The 25,142-nt window shown below is 31.5% G+C and overlaps 1 protein-coding gene across 1 annotated transcript; it reads left to right on the top strand.

The window, feature by feature from the left end:
• The first annotated feature begins 1,475 nt into the window (after positions 1–1,475).
• LOC134722854 (polypeptide N-acetylgalactosaminyltransferase 5-like) lies at positions 1,476–22,934 on the top strand. The gene is made up of 11 exons (XM_063586485.1): positions 1,476–1,501; positions 2,100–2,306; positions 3,042–3,205; positions 4,799–4,963; positions 10,982–11,204; positions 12,558–12,675; positions 14,235–14,408; positions 18,398–18,535; positions 20,827–20,985; positions 21,546–21,659; positions 22,815–22,934. Exons 1-11 carry the CDS (start codon positions 1,476–1,478, stop codon positions 22,932–22,934), a joined length of 1,608 nt encoding a protein of 535 aa, XP_063442555.1.
• Positions 22,935–25,142: the final 2,208 nt, after the last annotated feature.

Raw genomic sequence — 25,142 nt, 5'->3', positions numbered from 1 at the left:
TTAATCTATGATTTTGAGTGTGCTTCTAGTTTTTTTCTTCGACCTTTTGCAAGAACAAAAAAAAATGTTTTTAAAGAAGCAAGTTTTTATAAGATGAGTAACGATGTGAAAGTATAAGGATGTTGTTATATTTAGATTGGCTGATATCGCAAGAGAGGCAATCAACCAGGTACTTTTGTTGATGAAAATCAAGCATATCTACTGGTAAAATCCCGCAATCCAAAACATCATATTAAGAATCAAGAAGGCTATACTTTGATCTGGACCTAATAATTGCATATCATCTAAAACCAGGAATAAGCAAAGTTAAAAATTAAAACATCATTACAGATCAAAGGTAGCTTGGTGTTTGATAACATAAATACATAGTATTTCCTAAATGAAGAAAATATCTTAGATGTTTTGTTATGATGATAAATAAAAGAAAAAAGACAAACACGGAAAAAGAATCTGTAAAGATGTTTGTGGTTTTATATTAACCATATTTATCTTAAAGGAAATGCTGGAAATGTGTTAAAATATTTCGGATAACGAAGGAACATCATATAATTCCTCAATTTGAAATAAATTTTAATTCAAGCAACAATATTTAAACCTACACAAATTAAAGTTGAAATCCCCAAATAAGTCATTATATTATGTGCGCATGTTTATAACCAGATTTTCATTTACTTTATAATTTGAGCTGATGAAGTGGAACACTTGTGTTTTAAAAAGAAACTTCGTCTTTGAAACTTCACGTCAATTTTTCATTTTAATATGCCACAAAAATTGTCACTTACTATATGTACATACAATTGTGAGAAACGCTTTTAGGGATTGCAAAATTTAAAAGACAAAAAGCAATATTCAGCATAATTGAATAGAAAATGCCTCTCTTTGTTTCAAAAGTGCATTTAACACTAAGTGTATTGTAAACATGAACTGAATCTAGTTATTTTTATTTATATTATCTATGCAGAAATGCCGTATTGAAATTAATACGATTTATTTTCAAAACGACATTTCGACGTAAGATTAGCTTGTGTTTAATCGTTCTGAAATTAATCAGAAATAGATAGAAAATGCATATGAACACACTTTTATGGGCCTCTTGTTATACACGAATATTTAACATGTTGCAAAACTTCCTACGGAAATATTCTGACCTTAAAATGTACTAACATACATATATGTATCATGTTATTTTAGTTTTTTCATATTTTTACATTTACACGAGAGAGTCATGGGCGAGATAATTTTGCACTGACTTAAAATGATTAGTTTCGGATGGTAATGTAAATGAATACCTTGATGATTGTGTGTTGAAAAATATATTTTTGAAGAAGAAAAAGTTATTCTCGTCTACAATGAAACTTGCAATGAAGTATGCCATGGTTTCATTTTATGTTATATTGATCATTTTGATATATACAGTTAATATATATTGGCCATTCGATAAGACAAAGGATCAGGGATTTAAAATCAACATATCCATGGGACCAGGTAAGAAATACAGAAAGTGAGTAAAGATACCAAAGGGACATTCAAAATCAATAAGTCGATAAAAAAACGATCATGCATTGCAAAGGGGAAAAAGACAACCGTCTTCAAAACAATACACGAAAATTCAAAGACTAGTCCATCCGACCTTTCCAATTGATAAAGCAAGTGTAACGACAGGTACTCAGGACGAGTTGCCTAATCCTATAAATTAGCTACATGTATGCCACCTTTTTATTGTTTCTACATCCTTTTGGTCTATTTTCTATTAACGTAAAATTATTTCGACGCTTATACACGCTTAAAAACTGCGAGTTAATGTGTGTTGATGAACTTATTTACACACGCAAAGACAAACGTTCTACATCTTAAAACCTTGAAGTATACTGATCTCAAATCATACATTACTTTTTTTTTCGTCTTAAATCTGATACATTGTTAGATTTGAACATTAATGGTACATAATATTCTCATATGTTTCAATCTTTGCTGTATTCAGTCACCTTAACTACGAACATTCCTGTTTAATCATCAATTTCATACGATATACACAATTTCGATCTCAAGAAAAGATCGTTGAAATAAGAGTTTTATCAGAAAAGCCCATTTCCAATTAGACAACACAAATATGTTTCTACTACATTTTCCAAATTTTTGTTTATTCTACAAGGCGATCATGGAACAGCAGTTGTTATCAACCCAGATCAGTTATCGTATGACGAAAGAATTTTATACAAAAGCTTAAGGGAAAAATATGGTTTCAATACATTTGTCAGTGATCTGATATCTCCACACAGATCACCAGGAATTCTTCTTCACGAACAGTTAAGTAACTAATTTATTCAATATTTAATCCCGTAATAATGTTTTACTTCTTTTCCCTCGAAAAAAGATACATCCAAAGGTTTGATACACTTTATTATAAGATGACTATGAAAAACAAGGAGCGATTGTAATTTATATTTCGCTTGTTTCCAAATCAAGCAAAGCTATCCATACGTTTTGTAGTCATATTGAGAAAAATACATGTGGATTGAAGGTGTGCTTAGATATATTGAGTGTTTGAACCTTTATAGTGATTACAAATTAACATTATGTCATAGGCTATACAATATTATATGTTAATCAATATATAGATGTAAAAGTGACTTGTATATTTCTGTCAATGACATAATAAATGTAATAAATAGTTGTTCGAAATTGTGATCCTTGATTCACAATGTTTGATGAACAATGTTAGGTCCATATTTTCTATCAACTCACTATTAAAGGCCTACGTAAACTAGACATTTGGTCAAATATTATGCTACTAACCAGATAATTTCGTTTGGTAATGTATATATATATATATATATTTCGGTTGAAAAAAACGGTTGGCTCTGTAAACTATGCACACAAACGGTAAAACTTTACTTTTCAAAAGAAATCATATATCTACGAAGTCTAGATAAAAAAAACAAACATATGCGAGTAATTATAAAGGCAATTATTGTTATTTATATTCACCTCCACAGAGTGAAATGATATATAAAACATAATTTCTTTACTTTATCATTCAGATGTAGACAACTGACATACACCGTGTCCGATCAAGTTAGTGTTATCATTGCCTTCAGAAATGAATATTGGAGCGTACTTCTCCGAACTATCCATAGTATTTTGAACAGAACTCCGCCACATCTTTTAAGGGAGATAATTTTGGTTGATGATGGATCTGATGATGGTAATTAGATATTGATATAGATTTAACCGACGAAGGACGGCGACGTAGACCTACAGACAAAATTATTAAACACGACAATATTTTGCATGTGTCATTCTAGGTTTATAGCCAGTACTTCAGTAAATGTCATCGATAGCTATTTGCTTGATTAACTTAGTTTTGGTTTATTGTTTTGTCTATAAATAAGCCGTTGGCTTTCTTGTTTACTTTTTCCTTGCATTTCTAAAATATAAAAAAAGAAGATGTGGGATGATTGCCAATGAGAAAACTCTCAACAAGAGGCCAAAATGACAACTATAGGTCACTCTACCGCCTTCAATGTAAAATGACATTGTAAAACAATAAAAAAAAAATAACGGCCTTATTTATATACATGTATGTATTATCAGTATCAAACGAGTAAACTAAAAGTATTTTTTTGTTTAGTAAAGCATAAGTCTGATCGTGTCTGTTTTGTTTTAAAGATAACACCAATAATATATAACTGAAACATATCAAGTAATGAATAAATGTTGACAGTAATATTCATGTGGTAAACTTGAAAACATGGTATTGTACGATGGTACATGTATTATATGTGTTATGGTATGATGGTATGGTACCAATAGCAACATTCCATGGTATGCATAAATGGTACCATGGTATGGTATGATGGTTAGGAACAAATTACTATGCCATGTTATGAAGCATGGTATGGTATAAATTATTTTCTAATAGAAAATACTAATAAAAAAGAAAGTGGATGTAGATCATTTACATAAATATGTGAACAAGAAACAAGAGAAAACTAAAAAAAAACCCAGATAGATAACTATAAAGTAAAGATCATCAAGATAAAAAAAACTATGCCCGGGGCTGACACATTGAACATTATTCTTTGGAATTTTTTTTCAATATTTTGAACGACAATAATCCAGATCTGTGCTAGAACTATCCATTCACTAAAATGCTTGATGCTTTTTTATTCGACTTCTAAAGTACTAGTAAACTGTTTTAACTTAAATTTCTTATTGAAAATAAATCTGTTCTTTTTAGATAACGCTTTACAATTGTGCGTCAGCTATAAAAACAATAATTTTACCATATATACTGATGGAAAGTATTTATGTTCAAGCAACTGCAATCGTTATGTCTTTCACACTGTATTCACTGTAACTTTCATGTTTTCTTTAGATCATTTATATTCATTTAGTTTATGGCTATCTTCTCATACAAATAGTTGTTTTCTCTATGAACATAATATATGATTGAGTAGCCCTTCTTGCCGTAGGTGTTTGTATGTAACATATCCAGTTATTTGTTTAACAAACTGCAATAGGTATTCATTGACTGATTTTGATACTCTTGTATTAATTTACTAGTGCAATTATTTGTTGTTCTTGAGGGAACCTCCATTCGAATTGGCGATGATTCTTGGAAAGATTTATGATCGAGTAACTATAATCCAAACATTGATTTATCTTAATGGCATCCCTTTTTGATTAAGGACTTAATATCATTTCTGTAATTGTTTTAATTTCAAGATATTGATATTGGTCTACATTTTCCATATTTATCTACATTTTCCATATTGGTCTACTTTTTCTATTCCAGATGCATTAAAAGGAAAACTTGACATTTATGTTTCTTATCTCAGAAACGTACGTATTTTGCGAAGGAAAAATTCAACCGGACTAATGTCAGCAAAGCAGCATGGGATTGACCAATCACATACTGATATCATAGTTGTCATGGATTCTCATCATGAAGTAGCAGATGGTATTTATATATGAACATGTTGCTTTATCTCTCTCTCTCTCTCTCTCTCTCTCTCTTTGTTGTGAATTGTTATTAAAGTACCAGGATTTTAATTTAAAGTTGAAATCATCCCTTCGAGAAAAATATGCTGACGTAGATAATTATTTTACAAGTCACGACTGATACAGGGGAGATCACTTCTAACCTCTCATTAGAACTGTCAGAATATCTGTCATAGAACTGTTCTAACCTGTCCTAGAACAGTTCTACCCTGGATGAATTATGGGATATTAACGACAAAAGTGTTGTATTATAACGTAAAAAAACTATATACATTTGCACCATCTCGTCAATTTAGCCAGACTTATCCATAACGATTATAAATGATATCTGGGAGTCTGAAACTCAGAAAAATATACTCATCTGAAAATGAATGAAATATTTGCCCCTGGACGTTCAGCTACAAACAAAATCATGCATTTTTCTTTGCATTCTTCAAATTATATTAACAGTATACTATTCCAAGAAGATAACTTCCTATACATGTACTTTTTATTTTAAAATAAAGTCTAAGAATCAGTCATGTGGGTGTTGGATAATGCCGTAAAATAGTTTGGTTTAAAAAAAACACCATTACAAACCTGAGACTACTATAGAGTAGTCTCAGCACAAACTAACGGACTTAGAAAGTCACTTAAGTGACGGTTCATTATTATGGATACAGAGCGGAAATAACGGCGCACTAAATTCTTAGATATGATATAAATACACCTTATCGCTATTTGTTTGCCATTACTGGATATCACACAGGTTCCCGTAAAAATTTGACGTCATAAAACAAAATATCTGACGCCACAATGCCAAAGTGATTGTTGTATGCTTCAAAAGCTCAAGAGGCCGGGTCAGCCAGGATTAGTAATTAGGTGTATTGTGTTCCAAACTTGGTGTCATTTTTATCATACGATCCGTCCTAAAATAGAAATATTATTGGTTTACAATGACTGAAGCCATATATATTTACATGATAAGTGTAAATAACTTCAGTTTTGGTTTTTTGGTTGATGTGGTCAAATAATTTTGTTAAAACGACTCAGGCTGATACATGTATATCGAAACTACTGAAATTTGTTTACAATTCACTATTCTGAATAAAAAGAGGACTTGCAGAAAATTGCTGGTAATCTAAATTGATGTGGAAATTTTTTTTGTAGCCAATGTGTTACAATATTGCTGTCATTTGAATTATACAATCCATCGTGATATGTAACTATAAGTGATTTACTATGCGCCATAAATAAATATTAAAATTTACATTATAAAGTGTAAATATGGTCAGTTATGGTTGATGCTGTCACATATTATCAGTTTTGGTTGATGCTGTCACATATGGTCAGTTTTGGTTGATGCTGTCAAATATGATCAGTTTTCATGGTTTTGGTTGATGCGGACAAATAATTTTGGTATATCCATGAGTCAGTCTGAGATATCAAAACTACTGAAATTAGTTAAAGATTCAAAATTTGGATTAAAAAGAGGACCTGCTGGCACTATAAACTGATGCGAGCATAATTTTGTTTTCCAATATTGCTTTCATTTATATTCAACAATCCATCCTGCTATAAACATGATAAAAATATAAGCTCGTGCAATATAAAATTCTACTCGGAACAATATTCCCCGATATTCATGCAGTAACCCTTTAATATAGATCATGTATATTATCATGATTATACACTTCATCCTTACATAAAAATATTACAGATTTACTATGCGACTATAAGAGTTACATAAAAAACAAATATGGTAAGTTTTGGTTGATGTGCTTAAATATGGTCAGTTTTGGTTGATGCTGTCAAATATGGTCAGTTTTGATTGATCCAGACAAATAATGTTGTTTCGTAAGTCAGTCTGAGGTATGAAAACTACTAGTACTGATATTTGTTTCTGATGCGATATTTTGAATAAAGATAGGAAATGCTGGCACCCTCAATTGAAGCGGAAAAAAATTTGTGGTAATTGATTTCCAATATTGCAGTTATTTTTATACTTCAGTCCCTCTCGGCCTAAAATTATAACTGAACTAATGTGCAGCTATATAGATTTACATAATAAAAAGCAAATATGGTAAGTTTTGGTTGATGCAGTCAAAAGATTGTATTTCACGATTCAGTCTGAAGTATAAAAACTACTGATATTTTTTTATGTTCAATATTTTGAATAAAACAAGGACATTGCTCATTGGAAAATCATGGGAAGGGGGCCAGGGGTTGGAACCCCACCTTTTTTTTTAACATCAATGCATTTGAATGGGAGCATATAGCCTTTTAAAAATAGCTAGATCTGCCCCTGTATGCTGGCAATTTAAATTGATGCGAACAATTTTTTTTCCAAAATTGCTGTAACTTGTATATTACAGTCCCTCTAGACCTAAAGTTAAAACTGAAGTTTTGTGCAGCTATATAGATTTGCAGGAAGAAAAAGCAAATAATGGCAGTTTAGATTGATGCGGCCAAAACATTTTTGTTAAACAGGTCGTCCGAGGTATAAAAACTACTCGTAAACTGATATTATATTGTTTAATGAGGTCCGATATTTTTGTGATGTGATAACGAGCTATCCTGACTCCCGGAATAACAAATGTAAAACAATTCAAATAATAACACCCCCCCCCCCTAATACTAACGGCCTAATTTATGTACAAAAAAATGAAAGAAAAACAAACAATTGATGTAACACACCAACAAAACAAAATCACTGAATTACATGCTCCTGACTAGGAACAGGCACATACATGCAGAATATGGCGGGGTTAACAGGTTAAACATGTTCTCTCGCCGATTATAAATCTGAAATAAATCCGGCAAAATAGCAAACCACTATGATTTTAATCGCTTTTTCACCCAAGCCTTAATATTAAGGCAAAGAGTTCTTAAACTTATAAATCAACTCTAGCCGTAGAATTTATAAATCAATTTTAGCCGTAGAATTTATAAATCAATTTTAGCCGTAAAATTTATAAATCAATTCTGGCCGTAGAAATTAGAAATCATTTCTAACCGTGGAACTCATACAAGAAATAAAACCTACCAAATATTTGGTCAGTTCTAGCTAGAACTATCTAAAACTGTTCTAGGGTAGAACTGTCAGGATCATTTCTAGGTAGAACTATCCAAATCAGTTCTAGACAGAACTGACCAAATCAGTTCTAGATAGAACAGTTTTAACCTAGAACTGACTAAAAGGTGTCAGGCTGACAGTTCTACGTACTGTTCTAGAACAGTTCCCCTGACAGATTTAATGAGAGGTTAGAAGTGATCTCCACTCTATGTTCCAATTGTCGATAAAACAATAAATTTTCAAAACGAAGGTGGCCTACCGAATTAGACTTATCACCGGGTTTCTACTTGCATGATAAGCACGATGAGTGCAACATATTGAACAGGACTGACTTCCCACTCCGGAGCATATGATATTACAAGTTGTCATCTGATCGGTTTCCGTTATTTGCCATCACATTGGCAGTTTGTTTCGACTTATAAGTTTGACTTATATTTTTTGATTAATAAAAGCTCTCTATCAAAAAATTAGAATTATAAGTATAAAACACTTTTTTTCTGAAGGTTGTTGATGTGTTAACCTGGGCTCTTTCTCACAAACTTAACAAAGCAGTAACTTTTATTCAGTTTATGAGTTAGTCGTGCCGGTTTATACATCAATAACCTCTCCAAAAAATGTGTTTGATCCTAAATTAAATGAAAAAAGGTGAATTCCGTGGAAAGAGTCACTTGTAGTGGTAAAATGGAATATATAGGCAAAATATTCCAAAAATTCAAAGCCTTTTATAAAACCAACCATTGTCTTTAAGAAAATGTCTGTACATAGTCAGGAATATAAAAGTTCTTTTCCGATGTTCAACATGATCCGATGGTTGATAACGTTAGCTTTTGTCAGTTTTCTGCTTACGAAACTTTGAATTTTTTTTTCGAAAAACAAAGTATTTTCTTATGCTAGGCGTAGATCCGAATATGACACAACTTTTGGGAATTTCAAGTCTCCAATTATTTTCAACTTTCTACTTGTTTATCTTTATAACTATTTTGGTTTGACCGTCACTGATGAGTCGTATGTAGACGAAACACGCGTATGGCGTATCAAATTATAATCCTGGTACCTTTGACAACTATTTATGGAATTTCCGTTTTGAATTTTCATTGAAGTTCAGTATTCTTTAAAAATGTAATTGTTACACACAATTTCGATCTAACTATTATTTGTTAATGATAATATTAAATATTTTCAATAAATTCATCCTTGAAAGTTTAAGTGACATTATAATATACTAGTCAACAAAAGAAACGATACAAGACTTTTTTTTCAAATTAAAGATAGAGTTTTCCGTTCATTGGACCAATATTGAAGGTAGCAATACTTAATCATTATGGAAATATAAATCCGTTAAAAAAAGTTTTTTTGTTTCTTTTGTGACGTTTTTTCGCAATTTTTTTTTTTTTACAAAATTTACATAGAACGACAATTTCAAAAACAGAAGTTCCAACAAACGAGTCAACCTCTCATTTAAAGGTAAAGACAGTGTTTGTCATCAATTTGTTTTTAAAAATCATTTAGTTTCTTCGTTTATTTGTTAAGCAAAGTCTGGTCTACGAGAAATCGTTTAAATGAATACATTAGTAACTGATTTACCATAGACAGTATGTGTAAAGTGATATTAAAAAGCGGTAGCAATCTTAAAACTAATCCGAAAGGTTCAAAATTTACTGTGTGTTGTTTTCATATCTAATAGATATAGGAAGATGTGGTGTGAGTGCCAATGAGACAACTCTCCATCCAAATAACAATTTAAAAAGTAAACCATTATAGGTTAAAGTACGGCCTTCAACACGGAGACTTGGCTCACACCGAACAACAAGCTATAAAGGGCTCCACAATTACTAGTGTAAAACCATTCAAACGGGAAAACCAACGGTATAATCTATATAAACAAAACGAGAAACACGTATATATCACATAAACAAACGACAACTACTGTACATCAGATTCCTGACTAAGAACAGGTGCAAACATTTGCAGCGGGATTAAACGTTTTAATGGATCCAAACCTTCTCCTTTTCTCTGAAACAATAGCATAACATCACAACATAGAAAAACACACGATAAAATATTAATTTACAAACTTAACTCAATCAAAAATCGTATGATTACACAATGAACGAATAAATCTGATCTTCGATATCTGAATACAAATGCACAGTTAATTAAATATTAGAGACAAACATTCATGACCAAAAAGCTAATGCATTGATTTGAGACGAAAATAATAAAAAAGATATCAAAAAACACTTTTTTCACAAAAAATTGGAAAAATCAATATTTCAACCCATCAGTAACACCTTGAAACATAACTTGATTATCATATTGAATATTTTTCAACAAATTTGAAATTTAATTTAGTGCTAAGAAAATTATGTGTCGATTTTTTGTCAACTTTCCGAAAAACTAATTTGCACCCTTTGATGATTTACACGGAATTTAGATACTTTCCGACCATTTTGATTTTTATTTTCACATGTGCATACATTGTAAATGAAAGCTTTTTAAAATAGTGTATCTCATTTTGTTTTATATTGAATACTTTTTGATAAATTTCATTTCAAAGTCGTGTATCGTTTCTTTTGTTGACTAGTATATGACAAATGACAACAGCAAACACATTTCTCTAACCGAAGGAATCTTAACAATATATATTTCCTCTGATTTGATGATTAAATAGCAAATGTGTCTGTAAAATGTTTATGCTTTACATTTTTTTGCTAAATGTTATTTTGAGAAATTATTTTCAACTGTTTTTACGTTTATTTTGTAACTACATAGTTGTAGGAAACTTTTCGATAAAAACAGTATTTCTTATTTGTTGCAATCTTGTTTTTTAATGTTTGTTATGTTATGTGTTTTTTTTTAATATTTTTACAATAAGTATTCTGCGTTACAGTCGAATATAACAAAAACAAATTGTATTTGTAGTATGGTTGGAACCTCTAATTGACCACCTAAAAAAGAATCCACGAACACTCGTAGTTCCAGATGTTGGTATAATTGATCGTGATCGTTTCAATATCTATATTTCCGATTTTAATAAGACAAACTTTAAGGTGTTTGCGTTTGACTTCAATTTGGATCAAAAAGTCATACCGCTTAAAAGAGAATATTTAGAAAGCAGAGAAAAATTTTGGGCTTCTCCAATAAGGTAAAAATATTTTATATTTTTAGTCATCAAATGAAATGGAGGTAGAAAACTATTTTGTAGATGTTTTTTTAATTTCTAATCTCAAATGTCTATAATAACAATGAAAGAGCAGCAAAAATATCTCAGGACATAGAAAATTTGGTACCATTAAAACGTTTGATCCCGCTTCAAATGTGTGCACCTGTCAGGAATCTGATGTACAGTAGTTGTTGTTTTTTATATATAGATTATGCCGTGGGTTTTCCAGTTTCAATGGTTTGTTTTACACTTGTAAGTTTGGGGCCGTTTATAGCTTATTGTTCTGTGTGTGCCAAGGCAACGTGTTGAAGGCGGTACATTGACCTATAATGGTTTGCTTTTGTAAATTGTTATTTTGATAGAGAGTTGTCTCATTTGCACTCACACCACATCTTTCTATATATCTAATAACCAGATCTACAGGACGCTATCGTCTACTGTCAAACGTCTCAACATTAATGTCAAAGATAGCATTGAATTGGGACGAAATATGAATTCGAAAAAATGAAGGATATCTATTGCTTATTGAAAACAAACAAACATAATAATAATTGTGTTCTTTTTGGAATTGGGTTTTATGTAGTTGATGCCATCAAATTAGTCAACATTTTGTGTATAAGCAAAATCTCGCCTACTCTAATAAAAATGGAATTCAACATTTTTCATTGTGAAGATTGTTTAAAAGTAGTAAGATACAAATTTACTTAACATGTTCGGATTATGAATATATTTGATCTTCGTTGTTATCCATTTGCTCTGAACGAATCATTCAACGAATAATACATATTATGCATTTAGACGAGAAACGCTAGAAATGTTACCGACGTACAAATGTAGTAATGAAATTTACGCAATACCCATTAACATGCATGTCATTTGCAATTGATATTCCGACTTGATCTCAAATATCAAACTAATATAGGTAAGGTAATAACAAATTGATCGAAAACTGTGTTTTATGTGAATCTATCATTAAAGGAGATTTTATGTACTGTGGATTCATTTATTTTCGTGGGTATCAATTTTCGTGGATTGCTGAAATTTTGCATATTCGAGGATATTTGATTTCGTGGTTTTGTAGATCTCTGTATATAAAGCCTGTTGAAAATAGGATATTCGTTGAACATTTGAAAACGTGGTTTTCCTGTACCCACGAAACCCACGAAAAATGGTATCCAACGAATAATAATGAAATCACAGTTAAATTCGTTAATCTATATTGTGCATTTTACAAGACATTATTCAGACATGCATTATATGTACTTTATCCTTCTACAGTGTTATTTGATCACGTACTTTTGAATAATAACTTAACACTGACATATCATATTGTAGAATACCCAGTATAATAGGTAATCTATTTGCTGCCAACAAGACTTTCTTCCAGAAATTGGGAGGATTTGATACAGGAATGGAAATTTGGGGAGCTGAACAGATGGAGTTATCCATTAAGGTACACATTTTGATAAGCTTTAATTCTTCCCGTGTTTTTCATGAAAATATCGGTTTAATACCGATATTATTGATATTGATAATAAAATCATGTATACACATATGTACAAATGACATCAACAATTGACCAACGTAGATATTTTTTTATTGAAGAGAAGTTATTCGTCTTTGGATTTTCCTAGGCTTGTTAATCAGCAACATGTTTTTACCAATGCTCATCACATACTGCTGAAAAAGAAAAGGATTAAAAACCAAAACGTCAATAGAGAACGTGTCCCCTATGCATATAAAATTAAGAAAGGAAAAGGTGAATGTGTCAAAGCGACAACCACCCAACAATAGAGCAGACAACAGCCGAAAGCAACCAATGGGTCTTCAATGTAGCGAGAATTCCCGCACCCGTAGGTGTCCTTCAGCCGGCCCCTAAAAAATATGCATACTAGTGCTGTGATAATGGACGTCATACTCAACTCCGAATTATACACAAGAAACTAAGATAAAAAATCATACAAGACTAACAAAGGCCAGAGGCTCCTGACTTGGGACAGGCGCAAAATTGCGGCCTGGTTAAACATGTTTATGAGATCTCAACCCTCCCCTAAACCTCTATCCAATGTAGAAAAGTAAACACATATCAATACGCACATTAAAATTCATTTTAAGAGAAATCCGAGTCCGATGTCAAAAGATATGAATGGACGCAAACCAATTTGATTAAAAATGTCCCAGTCATGACCTGTATAAAAAGATCAATATAACTTTTAACATAAAATTCTTGAAATCTCCTTATAAACTTGTTAAATTTTATTTCTTCTCGTCTGCTGTTGCTCTTTATCTGTTGTCGTTGTCTACGTCATAACGTCATAAATTGAAATTTAGCAAGATTTTTTTTTAATGACCGTCATGTACATAGAAACATCGTGTCAATATACTTAACAACAGAAACAAGGCTTCGGACATGTAAAATATCTTTTGAAACACATGTTCGTTTTATCCAATGAAAACAAATGTTATACATCCTTGTAAAGACCTCTCACAAAGATTATAATCGATATACAATACAATATTGATAGCCATATATTCATATCTATTCTGTTTAAAAAATCAAAATACCGTACGGTGTAATTTTAATAATTTAATTGGCATTTACTATAAAATGTTCATTTATTTTGTTGACATGTACAATGTTTGTCTCATGTACCTTTTAAAACTAGTTCAGACAATTAGAAAACTAGTATGGAGCTTTCTTTAGTCTTCTTAATCCTTTCCTTGGCGACTTTATCAAAATATCTAACGGAGCACATAAAGATTTTATATGTAGATCGACACGAGTAAAACCAATACATTGGTAATGTTTGATGTCAGCTGTGTATATCCTTAACAGTGTTGTGAAGGTGTCACTTGATATGACGTTTAGTAGTATAATACGGATGGGACTGCATAGTAAGTATTATCATTTAAAACAACAGACTTATAAAAATAATGCACATGCCTTAATTCTTTCTGTAGAAACTTCTTGTACATCATCATTTTCTTAACAAAAATATGTTTTGTTTGCAGTATATTTTATGCGGGGATGGTATATATGCCTTACCATGTTCAAAAGTCGTACATCTTTTTAGAGTAATTCCATGGCATCTCAACGATAAAAATGTGTCAAACGAGTATCGTGTTGCTGAAGTATGGCTTGATGAATATAAGCATATTTTTTTGGAGCAGAAGGGGGATAGCAAGGTAAGCTTAGCATTCGATAAACCCTAAATAGCATATTGAATTCATGTGGATAGAGGAATTTGTATTGCTTGTCGAGTTGATGTAGTGAACAAATTATTCAACGGAGGGGAAATGATTTTATAGAAGTTTATTTTCATCATCATTTGAACTTCGTAAGAATCACCAAGTCATGATAAGCTATGAGTGTTAAAATACAAACTCTTTGTTTAGATTTTGAATATCTAAATGTGATCTGAAGTTTGCAATACTAAAGGTTGCTTCACTATATTTAACATTATTGATAGCTTTGAAATAAACATTTATTTTTTACGGATAACGATTTTTTCTTACTTTTTGTCATAAGGGCTTCACATTTGCTAAATAATTCTGTTGTTTATGTTAATATTAGTAAGTACATTTTAAAAATAGAACAAACCATTTATATATTTAGTTTATTGGTTTTCTCTGGCTTATTTTTTGTTTATGCCGCGGTCACAAAAAACAAATGTAGGTATTATGGCCTACTTTTGAATAAGGTTTTTCAGAGTTCAATTTAGCCGTTTACTCATGTTTGTTTATATATACTGGTGACTTTTCCAAGTTATTCTGTTCAATTTAAATATAGATATTATATTTTGGAGCCAGATGGTTAACAATGCAAAATATCTATGTTTATTTTATATCTCCCGAAAAGAGGCGTGGTTGGTGAAATAGCTGTATTTACAAAGTGCAACCTATTCAACCATTTATTAAAATAATGAACATATGCAAACACTATTTATCACAACAGCACTTACGTATAAGAATCATAGTTTAGACAAATTATTGCACATATACTATATCTTTTATTTTTCATTTTTTTACTACATGAAATGCATAGAACTTGAATAACATTATTCTGATGAAAATTGAAAGTTTTTTTCAAAATATCATAAATGTAAATTTACGTAGATAATCATTCCTATATATAAGATTATATTGAGTATCCGAACCTGCCTCTGGCTCAAGTTCTCATCTGTGTGTATGCTTATTTATCTATAAAAAAAATCACAATGTCGGCCTCGAATCGCTAAGTAAGTTATCCAGTTTGCTTAAACTATATGTGAACCATAAATTTTTAATCAGTGCCATAATTCAAAAGTTGTATTCAATTATAAACCAGTAAATATTTGAACTCACTAAAAATTAAAGAACTGACTGCTATAGTCGGTTGGCATATTTTAAAGCACAATGATGGTATCCTATACAAAAGACAAATATGCTATTAAAATCATAGACTTTAATTATCTTTTTTTATGACCCAGGGGTAAGAGATATATCTGTATGACCCATTTATGGGAATTATGTTTTCTCGTCTGGTCTGTGCGTCTGTCTATTTGTTCGTTCGTCCGTTTGTTCAACCGTTCGTCCGTCGGTTCAAATGTTTGTCCGTCGGTTCATTAGTCCGTTTGTTCCGCCTCAAGTTTTTGGTCGAAGTAGTTTTTGATGAAGTTGCAATCTAATCAACTAAGAACTTAGTTAACATGCTCCCTATGATATGATCTTTCTAATTTTAATGTTTAAAGATTAAAGTTAGAGATTTTATTCCATTTTCACAGTCCAATAACATAGAAAATGATAGTGCGGATGGGGCATCCATGTACTTTAAACATTTTCTTGTTTGTTTTAGTTTTTATGCAACTTGGGCATCCCATTTGCTAAACAATTCTGATGTTCAACAACAATATTCAATTTATCAAAGATCCATCCGTTTCAATGGCTGCGAAAAATAAAGACAAGCACTTGCTAATAGTTTAAGTATGCATGAATTAAGAGTTTACTTTGCTTCAGGTAAAACCATGTGTATTTATGCTGATTGAGTCATCATAGTTAAGGCCCAGAATTTTCTCAACCTTCATGAAATATTACTTTAATACGGCTGTGCGAAATACCTCTCACATGTAAATGCCCCAAACTTCCAAAACTATACTAAAATTCAAGAAAGTTGATATTCACCAAATTATATGAATCCACAGCATATTGATACATTTTGTATCTATGCCAAACAAGAATAATATTTGTCTTTACTATGACACTTGATGTTTCATATCAAGTTCAATGGGACATTTTAATATCAGATATTTCAGAATCATCAAAATATAGTACCTGAAAATTGAATTGGATGAATTTATTGAAATGAAAATGTGTATAGCGCAAGGCCATTTGTTAAGTATCAGATAAATGTAAACTTTCCACAAGAAATAAAAATGTTCATGAAATTAATATTAACAGCTTTAGGTCACCGCACGGTCTTTAACAATGTACAAAACCCTCACCGCATAACATGCTATAAATGTCCCAAAATAAAATTCAAATGTAAAACTTTGAAATTGTAAAATTATCGGTTTTAATTTACTATTATATCAAAATAAATATGAACGATGAAACAAAGATAATTAGTTATCAAAGGTACCAGGCTTATAACTTGATCAGCCAGGTGCGCGTTCCGTGTACATAATACTTATTAGTGACGCTAAGAATCAACACAGTTATAAAGCCAAACAAATACAAAGATGGAGAGCATTGAGAGCCCACAATTCAAAAAATATCAGCCAAAAATGGCTCAGATACATGTAGTATATGCATGGGATCAGAAAATGCTTTATAAAACACAGAAACAAACGATAGCATCTAAATACAGAATGTGACTGGATTAAACACGGAAGCGGGTGTTCATCCTAACTAGAGTAAATAACACTATACACTAGTACATACTTGTTGAACGACATTGAACACGACATATCGTATTGAAAGTTGTCGTTTGTCCGGGGAGATAGGACACTCAGGGATTGGTATTCTCTGACTGCATAGACAAACGTTTTGTTTTAAAATATTAATAAACTGTGGATTGAAAAAAAAGAAGATATAAATAAAATTGAGAAGGGAAATGGGGAATGTATCAAAGAAACAACAACCCGATCATAGAAAAAAACAACAGCAGAAGATCACCAATAGGTCTTCAATGTAACGAGAAATTCCCACACCCGGAGGCGTCCTTCAGCTGGCCCCTAAACAAATATATACTAGTTCAGTTATAATGAACGCCATACTAATTTCAAAATTGTACACAAGAAACTAAAATTAAAATAATGCAAGACTAACAAAGGCCAGAGGCTCCTGACTAAGAACAGGAGCAAACATGCGGCGGGGTTAAACATGTTTATGAGATCTCAACCCTCCCCCTATACCTCTAGTCAATGTAGAAAAGTAACCGCATAACAATATGTACATTTAAAAATCAATTCATGAAAAGTCCGAGTCTGATGTAAGAAGATGTAACCAAAGAAAATAAACAAAATGACAATTTACATAAATAACAATAGACTACTAGCAGTCAACTGACATGCCAGCTCCAGACTTCAATTAAATTGATTGAAAGATTATGATCACCAAATCGCCTGCACTGGACGGCTGCAGTGCAGGCGATTTGGTGTCACGATATCACAGTAGCATGGGTTCGAATCCCGGCGAGGGAAGAACCAAAAATTTGCGAAAGCAAATTTACAGATCTAACATTGTTGGGTTGATGTTTAGACGAGTTGTATATACATTATGTGCACAGTGAATTGAAATATTAATTGTGTTTAATGACAACCAATTGTTAATCAACAAGTCTTACCTGTAGTTTGTAAAAATGGCAAAGATCGTACGTTTGCTCATTCGTCCTCTTAGCCTATGTGTCTGTGTCTGCATGTTCTATGTATCCGTCATCAGAATTGTATGACTCTATCTGAGAATCTTACTTAAAATCTCTACCATTGCTCATCCTTTTGTGGTTGCAGTCCCGACTTTGTTTAAGTGTCTCCCTTCGCAAAATAATGTTCTTCACAAGGGTAGATCGTATCATTTTTTAAGTGTTTCCTGCATTATCTTTAGTTTCTAGTGGATTGATAATGTTAATTGTACAAGCTCATATTTTGAAAATATATCTGATCATGATGGTTTATGTGTCTTTAACTTGATTTTTAAAGCTGAAGACAGGAGATGTAGCTGCTAGGAAACGTATTAGGGAAGTTAATAACTGTAGACCGTTTAAATATTATAACAAGATAGCCAATGCATTGATAGATGGTTACTATATTCCTGGTGACAATAGAGTACGTGGAATGGTAAGGATTTAGTTAAAATTTACAGAACTTTAAATGTTTCTATTTCTTTTTATCATTTTTAAGCTTACACATGATATCATGTAGAATATATTTATGAACATCACTGTTTTGATAAAGATTTCTTAGATTTTGACGAAAGGATCGAACCAAGGGAAAGGGTGCATTTTAAAAAAAATCTGCAGACGACCTTGCATTAGCATTACTTGTAAAATCCCCCTTTCTTTCTGGTAGTAGTTTTTTTTGTTGATGTGTGTTTTTTTCATGCAATGTAAAAGTCTTTGTTAGACAAGCATTTAGACCAAAATCCATCTCTGTCCTGTTTCAGCATTGAATAAGATTACAGAAATAGTCCAGTCAATCTAGCATAAATTTGACCCTAACCCAAAAGTAATTGCAACAGAAGATTTTCAAGTTTTCATCTCTAGCATTATACTCCAAATATACACATAAAAAAGTCCCATAAGATCTAACTTGAGGAAGATGAAAAAATCACCATTTAAATTTTCTATGGAGATTTGCATTGAAAAGGGAGATAACTCTTGTAAAAAAGAGTAGAACAAACAAGTCTTAAGGTGTTTTCATATCTTTTATTAAGCTATAAACTAGATTTCGTAATTTTTTGGTTGACCATTTATTGAATTGTTTAACATATCAGGTAAAGAATCTAAAATTTAGTAAAAATAATTAAGCATGTATTCTTCTTTTTGTGGTTTAAAGTTTCTTAAGATAAGTAAGGTCCTGAAAATATAATATACAGATATAAACAATACCAAATTTTCACATTTTTTTTAAAAAATGGCCACAAGGCTGCAATTTCTTAATAATGATAAATGTATGAAAAAAAAACCTACCCATAACACTTCGGTTTTGTACATTTAGGCTGACTTCATGCAGGAACTTCTTAGGAAGAAAGATAAGAAGTTAGCAATATCCTTTAACTGTACTTTCCGCTATATAGATGACGTTCTTTCACTAAACAATTCAAAATTTGGTGACTATGTGGATCGCATCTATCCTATCGAATTGGAGATAAAGGATACTACAGATACAGTTAAGTCGGCTTCATATCTTGACTTACATCTAGAAATTGACAATGAGGGTCGGTTGAAGACAAAACTTTACGACAAAAGAGATGATTTCAGCTTTCCAATTGTGAACTTTCCATTTCTAAGTAGCAACATTCCAGCAGCACCTGCATACGGGGTATATATCTCCCAATTGATACGATATTCCCGTGCTTGCATTTCCTATCATGATTTTCTTGATAGAGGGTTACTGCTCACAAGGAAGCTATTAAACCAAGAGTTCCAAATGGTGAAGTTGATATCATCCCTTCGTAAATTTGACGGACGCCATCAAGAGTTGGTTGACCGTTATGGAATAACCGTTTCACAAATGATATCGGATATGTTCCTTACGTCGTAACTACAATCCCCTTCCCTTTCATGAATTTGACCTACCGAATTAGACTATTTACCGGATTTGTAATCACATAAGCAACACGACGGGTGCCGCATGTGGAGCAGGATCTGCTTACCTTTCCGGAGCAAAGTCAAATACCAACTTATAACCCCATCAAAGTGTCATACTTTACATAAATTTAAAGAAAAACGACAAAAAAACATAGCAAATTAAAAATGCTGATTTTGAGTTTTTATCGAGTTAGATTTTATGGGACTTTTTTCTGTGTATATAGAGGGCATATTGCTACAGATTAGAACTAAAACATTTTCTGTTGCAATTAGTTTAAGGTTAAATCTTAGTTTGACATGACTAAAATGTCATAGTTATATTTAAACCAGTTTTCAAAGAAAAAAGGGGATCCTTAAAATTTTTTTATGCATGATTCGTCTAGCATACGTTACTTTTGGTACATTGTCAGACAACTCTTATATAACAATACACATTTGTAAGCTTAAGAATATGTAACGCTTAAATGTTTATTTTGAGAGGAGAAAGGGTGTGATATTGTTTCGTCTGCTAGAAATTTCACATATTTGGAGTGATTAATCAATTGGGCAACAATAGTTTACACAAACTCAAATTCGAAACATCGAATAAACGCAACAAACCAAAAAAGAGGCTGCTTGAAATGACAGGATAAGATTCTTCTGTAATGCATGCGTTCATTGCAATTCGACGACGGATAAAATTAATTATAAATATTTGATTTATTTTGGAGTTTAACATTTACGATGTATTCTTATATTCTATTTGAATCACTGAAATAAACAATGATTCTGTAAACTGATAAACTTTTCAATGTTTAATTGATCGTATCTTAATTTTAGATCAGGTTAATGAATGCGCCAGACGTGTGTCTTGATAATGGTGGTAAGGGTGGTCTATATCGTTGTCATTCTAACGGAGGAAATCAGGTTCAACTTAATTATACTACGAAATTACGTATTGTCATTCATACTGAAAATGATATGTTTGCTTATCTAAAAGTAAAACGTCCTTACAATCACACTTAAGATTGTTTTGTTACATTAGTTTTGTAATTAAATTCAAAACTTAAACAACCCAATAAGCACAAGCATTTTCACAAGCGTTTAACTCTATTACTAACCTTGAACAACGCTAAAACAAAACATAAGAGCATTTAGTTTAGAACAATTGATTTAGTCAGAAAGTGTTTGACTCATCATACATCATATCAAAAGATAAAAAAAACATACAAAAAGTACCGACGCAAGAGCTGCTGTTACAGTTTGTTCGAAATATTATTTATTCAACTGTCTAGTATTATACATGCACATCAGCAAATATGTGGTCCCAGCTGTCGTTCACAGTCTTAGGAAACATGTAATTGTTCAATACAAAACATAAGTAATGACAGGTTATCGAAAGCTTTTTTCAAACATATAAGGAGTCCATTGAAATTTGAAAAGGAGAGTTCACCCCTCTGCTAAACAATAATGGCCGCGCCCCGTTATTGTCCTTTTTTAATCTGAAAAAAAAAATAAAAAATTCACTTTGTTAGTTTAATAAATATTTGCAATTGTAGTATTGGGAATTAACAAAGGATTACGAGCTACGTCACAACTATGTGTGTGTTGTGGAGGGAGCAAAGTTCAAAGATTGCAACCCTAGGAAACGTGTCCAATGGGATTATTTAAAAGTAAGAATATTTCACAAATGTAGTTGTACTATTTATCAACCGGCTTGGGTGGTCTTTCAACAGTTCGAGTAACATGTTGTCGGTGATTATGAAATATATGTGATGATCAGTACATTGTTTTTGTATTTTGGTTATCAATTTTGTCCATGCGGATTTTGAAATTTTTTAATGAACTGAAAGCAAAAACACAAAAAGACATGAAAGGATACAGAGCTTTTTATATTATATTTTATATTTGACCTTAATATACATTTTTTACAACATTATCACTATAAATAGGTTCTTATTGTCGGATATCGGCGATGATTAAGAATTTAAAGGTTTTTTGATGTACTAGATAATATTAACACAACAATGAATTAAATCTTCATTTTTTGATCTAGAGAATAAAAGTTTGCCTCCTAAAAATAGTCAGTTAGTTTTAAAGATTTTGTTGGTGTACAGTACAAGACATTTTGCTCGTATTCACTTCATTTCTATTAAATTGACAGCTTCCGAAAACTTTACAAATAGATTAAGATAATCTTAAATGCCCTCAAGCGAATTGTCTGGATAGTACTGACTTTACCAGAAGTATTGAAGTTTGATAAAGCCTGGATATAACGCAATGTTTTCTTGTTCAGTCGCTTAAGAGCTAATTAGATTAGATTGACAATTTCTGTATACAGTTGAATTTCATGATCAGTGAATTTGTAAAACATAATCTAACACATAAATCACATATATCAGCTTTCATCAAGGTTATACCATTTTTCTTCACCAGAAGTGCATTTTGACAATAAACATCTCTTTAGTGATGCTCGAGGCCAAACTATTTGATAATCAAAAGCTTATTAAAAAGATAAAGAACTGTAAACCAAAAAAGAGGTCCAAAACGTATAGCCAAAACAGGTCAAGTAATCAGATCTTTGCATGAGAGAGATACATTCCTAAATTAAAAAAAATGTCTAACATCTTTTCAAAGAAACATTGAATTACAAAAAAAATATCCGTATTTTTATGCCAATATCGTAGTACTGGCTACTGGGCTTCAGCCTGTGATACCATCGGGACTAAAAGTCCACCAGAAAAGGCATCGACCTAGTCGTAGTAATAACATAGCTTTTCTGTACCAGATGTGCATTTCGACAATATTTTTTTTATTTTACTTTATAGGATAACAGAATTCAACTGAAAGGATCTGACACGTGTTTATCGGCTACTAATAATTACACGAAGATTGCACTAAGATTGTGTTCTACATCGGTGAAACAATTATGGATATGGAAACGTTGAAAAAGAAAAAACAAACATACTGTTAAGATGAGAACGGAACGATTAGAGTATTGCTCAACAGTATATGTGATTACAGTTGATCGTTTGTGTATGACCCTGAATATAAGGTTGACATTCCTTTGAATATTTATGACTGTGAAGAAATACAACAGAGAGATCAAAAACTGGATAAGAATTGTAGCGATGACTGCAACTATTTAACAATTTACGGGTGCGTGTTTGGTTGAATAATATAGATTTATCCTGCATCATTTATTTTAAACTTCGGATTTTAGACTTCATGTTTTGAAATATATGCATATGGTTATTAGTTTGCTCTGTGCATGTCACAAAACATGTATGCGATCTTTTGGTTTTCACATTAATATACATATTTCATTAGAAAGTAACATAAAAGATACAAACATAAACCAGGTTTTTGTTTCTGGACAAATTTTGTTTCGAACGTATAATATATCAATAAAAAAAAGCTTGACAATATTTAAAAAATTGTAGCTTCTTCCTGTTTAACTAAGACACAATTAAAAGAAATATATAACAAATCCATGTGTATGCATAGAGTTATGCAAATATGTAAATAAAGGCAACAGTATTATACAATACAATGTTACTTATATGATTGATATATATGTAACACTCCCAAAAGTGTCCTCCCCCCAAAAACGTGTTCATTCACGCTAAACGTGTCCGTAATATTCAAACTTGTCCAAACGTGTCCGATTATTGTTATTCGCCAAAACGTGTCCATTATTACATGCCAACACGTCTCTCGTCTTTTAGCGCTAATACATGTATGTTCCAAATCAATAACGTTTATGGCAATTCTATGATGGGGAGCACAGATGATGAAGTGGTCATTTACAATTATCATTAGCTTGTTCAATGCCGGTTGTTAATGATTAACATAAAAAAAATACTGCACATTTAATATGTAACATATAAAAATACTTTTCAATAACATTGCTTATTGTGCAGTTGCAAGTATTTCATGATTATTAAGAGCCAACATACAACAAAATCTAGTGCAGCTGAATTAATCGTTTGTTACTAAACAACTCCGATGATGGCTTTTATATAAATCCGACGGCGGGCTATTAGCAGAATTTACTTCCCTGTTTTAACAGTTCTGAAAAAAAAACACCTCTTCAAATCATACAGTGTTTATCAGTGTTTTTTATAGATTTTAATAGGTTTCGAGCATCACTGAAGACACACAATAAAGAGACATAATCCAGAGAATGTCCAATGTCAAATATTGCATGCATTACGTGTACGACATCATGTTAATAATAACTGAATACTGTCGTACATAGATTTTATTTTCATACCGGGAATTTAAGATAAGACCTATGGTGTGACGGAACTTAGTGTCCCTCGTCCAAACAACTCTCCAACCTTTACATTTGACCAATACCAATAAACAATGGAACGTAGTGCCCTTCAACCATACAACCCTTCAGACTGTCATTGACACATACCACTAATCATGCTGCAGAACATATTTTGATGTTCTGGGGAAAAGCTCGGTTGTGCTAGGTTGGAATCTGCCTAACGACCCTTTTTAAAAGAATAAACAACGGGAACTCAGCTTTGCTGGTAGGAAAATGATGTTTTTAATTATACTTTCTTCTTTTTTCTTTTTGAACAAAATAACTCACAATACATTTATCATGTTTATCATACATAATAACAACAAATAATTAATAAATTACAAGTATTCCTGTTTCGTAAATTACTGAAATTAACTCGTGAATTCCATGTCAATTAACTATGTATTTAATATGCATCTATGCAGTACGTATGAAACATCTGCTTTTTAACTTATTTATGATCATCCTATTTTTTGTTGTTGGGTGAATAACTTCATGATATTATTTATCATAATGATTTTATTCGAATACAACAAAGTGTAAATATTAAAATTAATTAAGTATTAAATAAAGAATCAAATTGATAAATTATATTTCATGAATTATATAAATAAACATTTTCTTTTATTATTACATATATATTATTTCCTTTTAATCTTAATTGCGTATATCTAAATTTAAATAGATAAAACAAGCTTACCCTTTTAAAAGAAAAACATCGAGAACTCAGGTTTGCTGGTAGGAAAATGATGTTAGTGCAAACCCAATTATTTTTCTTTTATAGGTCACCGTTAACACCTGACACCATTTTCCCCTGATCAAAACCGATCCTCGCTGG

Source organism: Mytilus trossulus, chromosome 6 (genome assembly GCF_036588685.1).
Source record: "Mytilus trossulus isolate FHL-02 chromosome 6, PNRI_Mtr1.1.1.hap1, whole genome shotgun sequence".
NCBI lineage: Eukaryota > Metazoa > Mollusca > Bivalvia > Mytilida > Mytilidae > Mytilus > Mytilus trossulus.
This window is presented reverse-complemented; position numbering and strand designations above follow the sequence as displayed.

Bases quoted from the DNA above. Each gene is read 5' to 3' on its own strand.
- LOC134722854 (XM_063586485.1), top strand. From the start codon at position 1,476: ATGGGACCAGGTAAGAAATACAGAAA. The intron at 1,502-2,099 runs GTGAGTAAAGAT...ATTTCCAATTAG, and splicing joins CCAGGTAAGAAATACAGAAA to ACAACACAAATATGTTTCTA. The intron at 2,307-3,041 runs GTTAAGTAACTA...TTTATCATTCAG, and splicing joins GGAATTCTTCTTCACGAACA to ATGTAGACAACTGACATACA.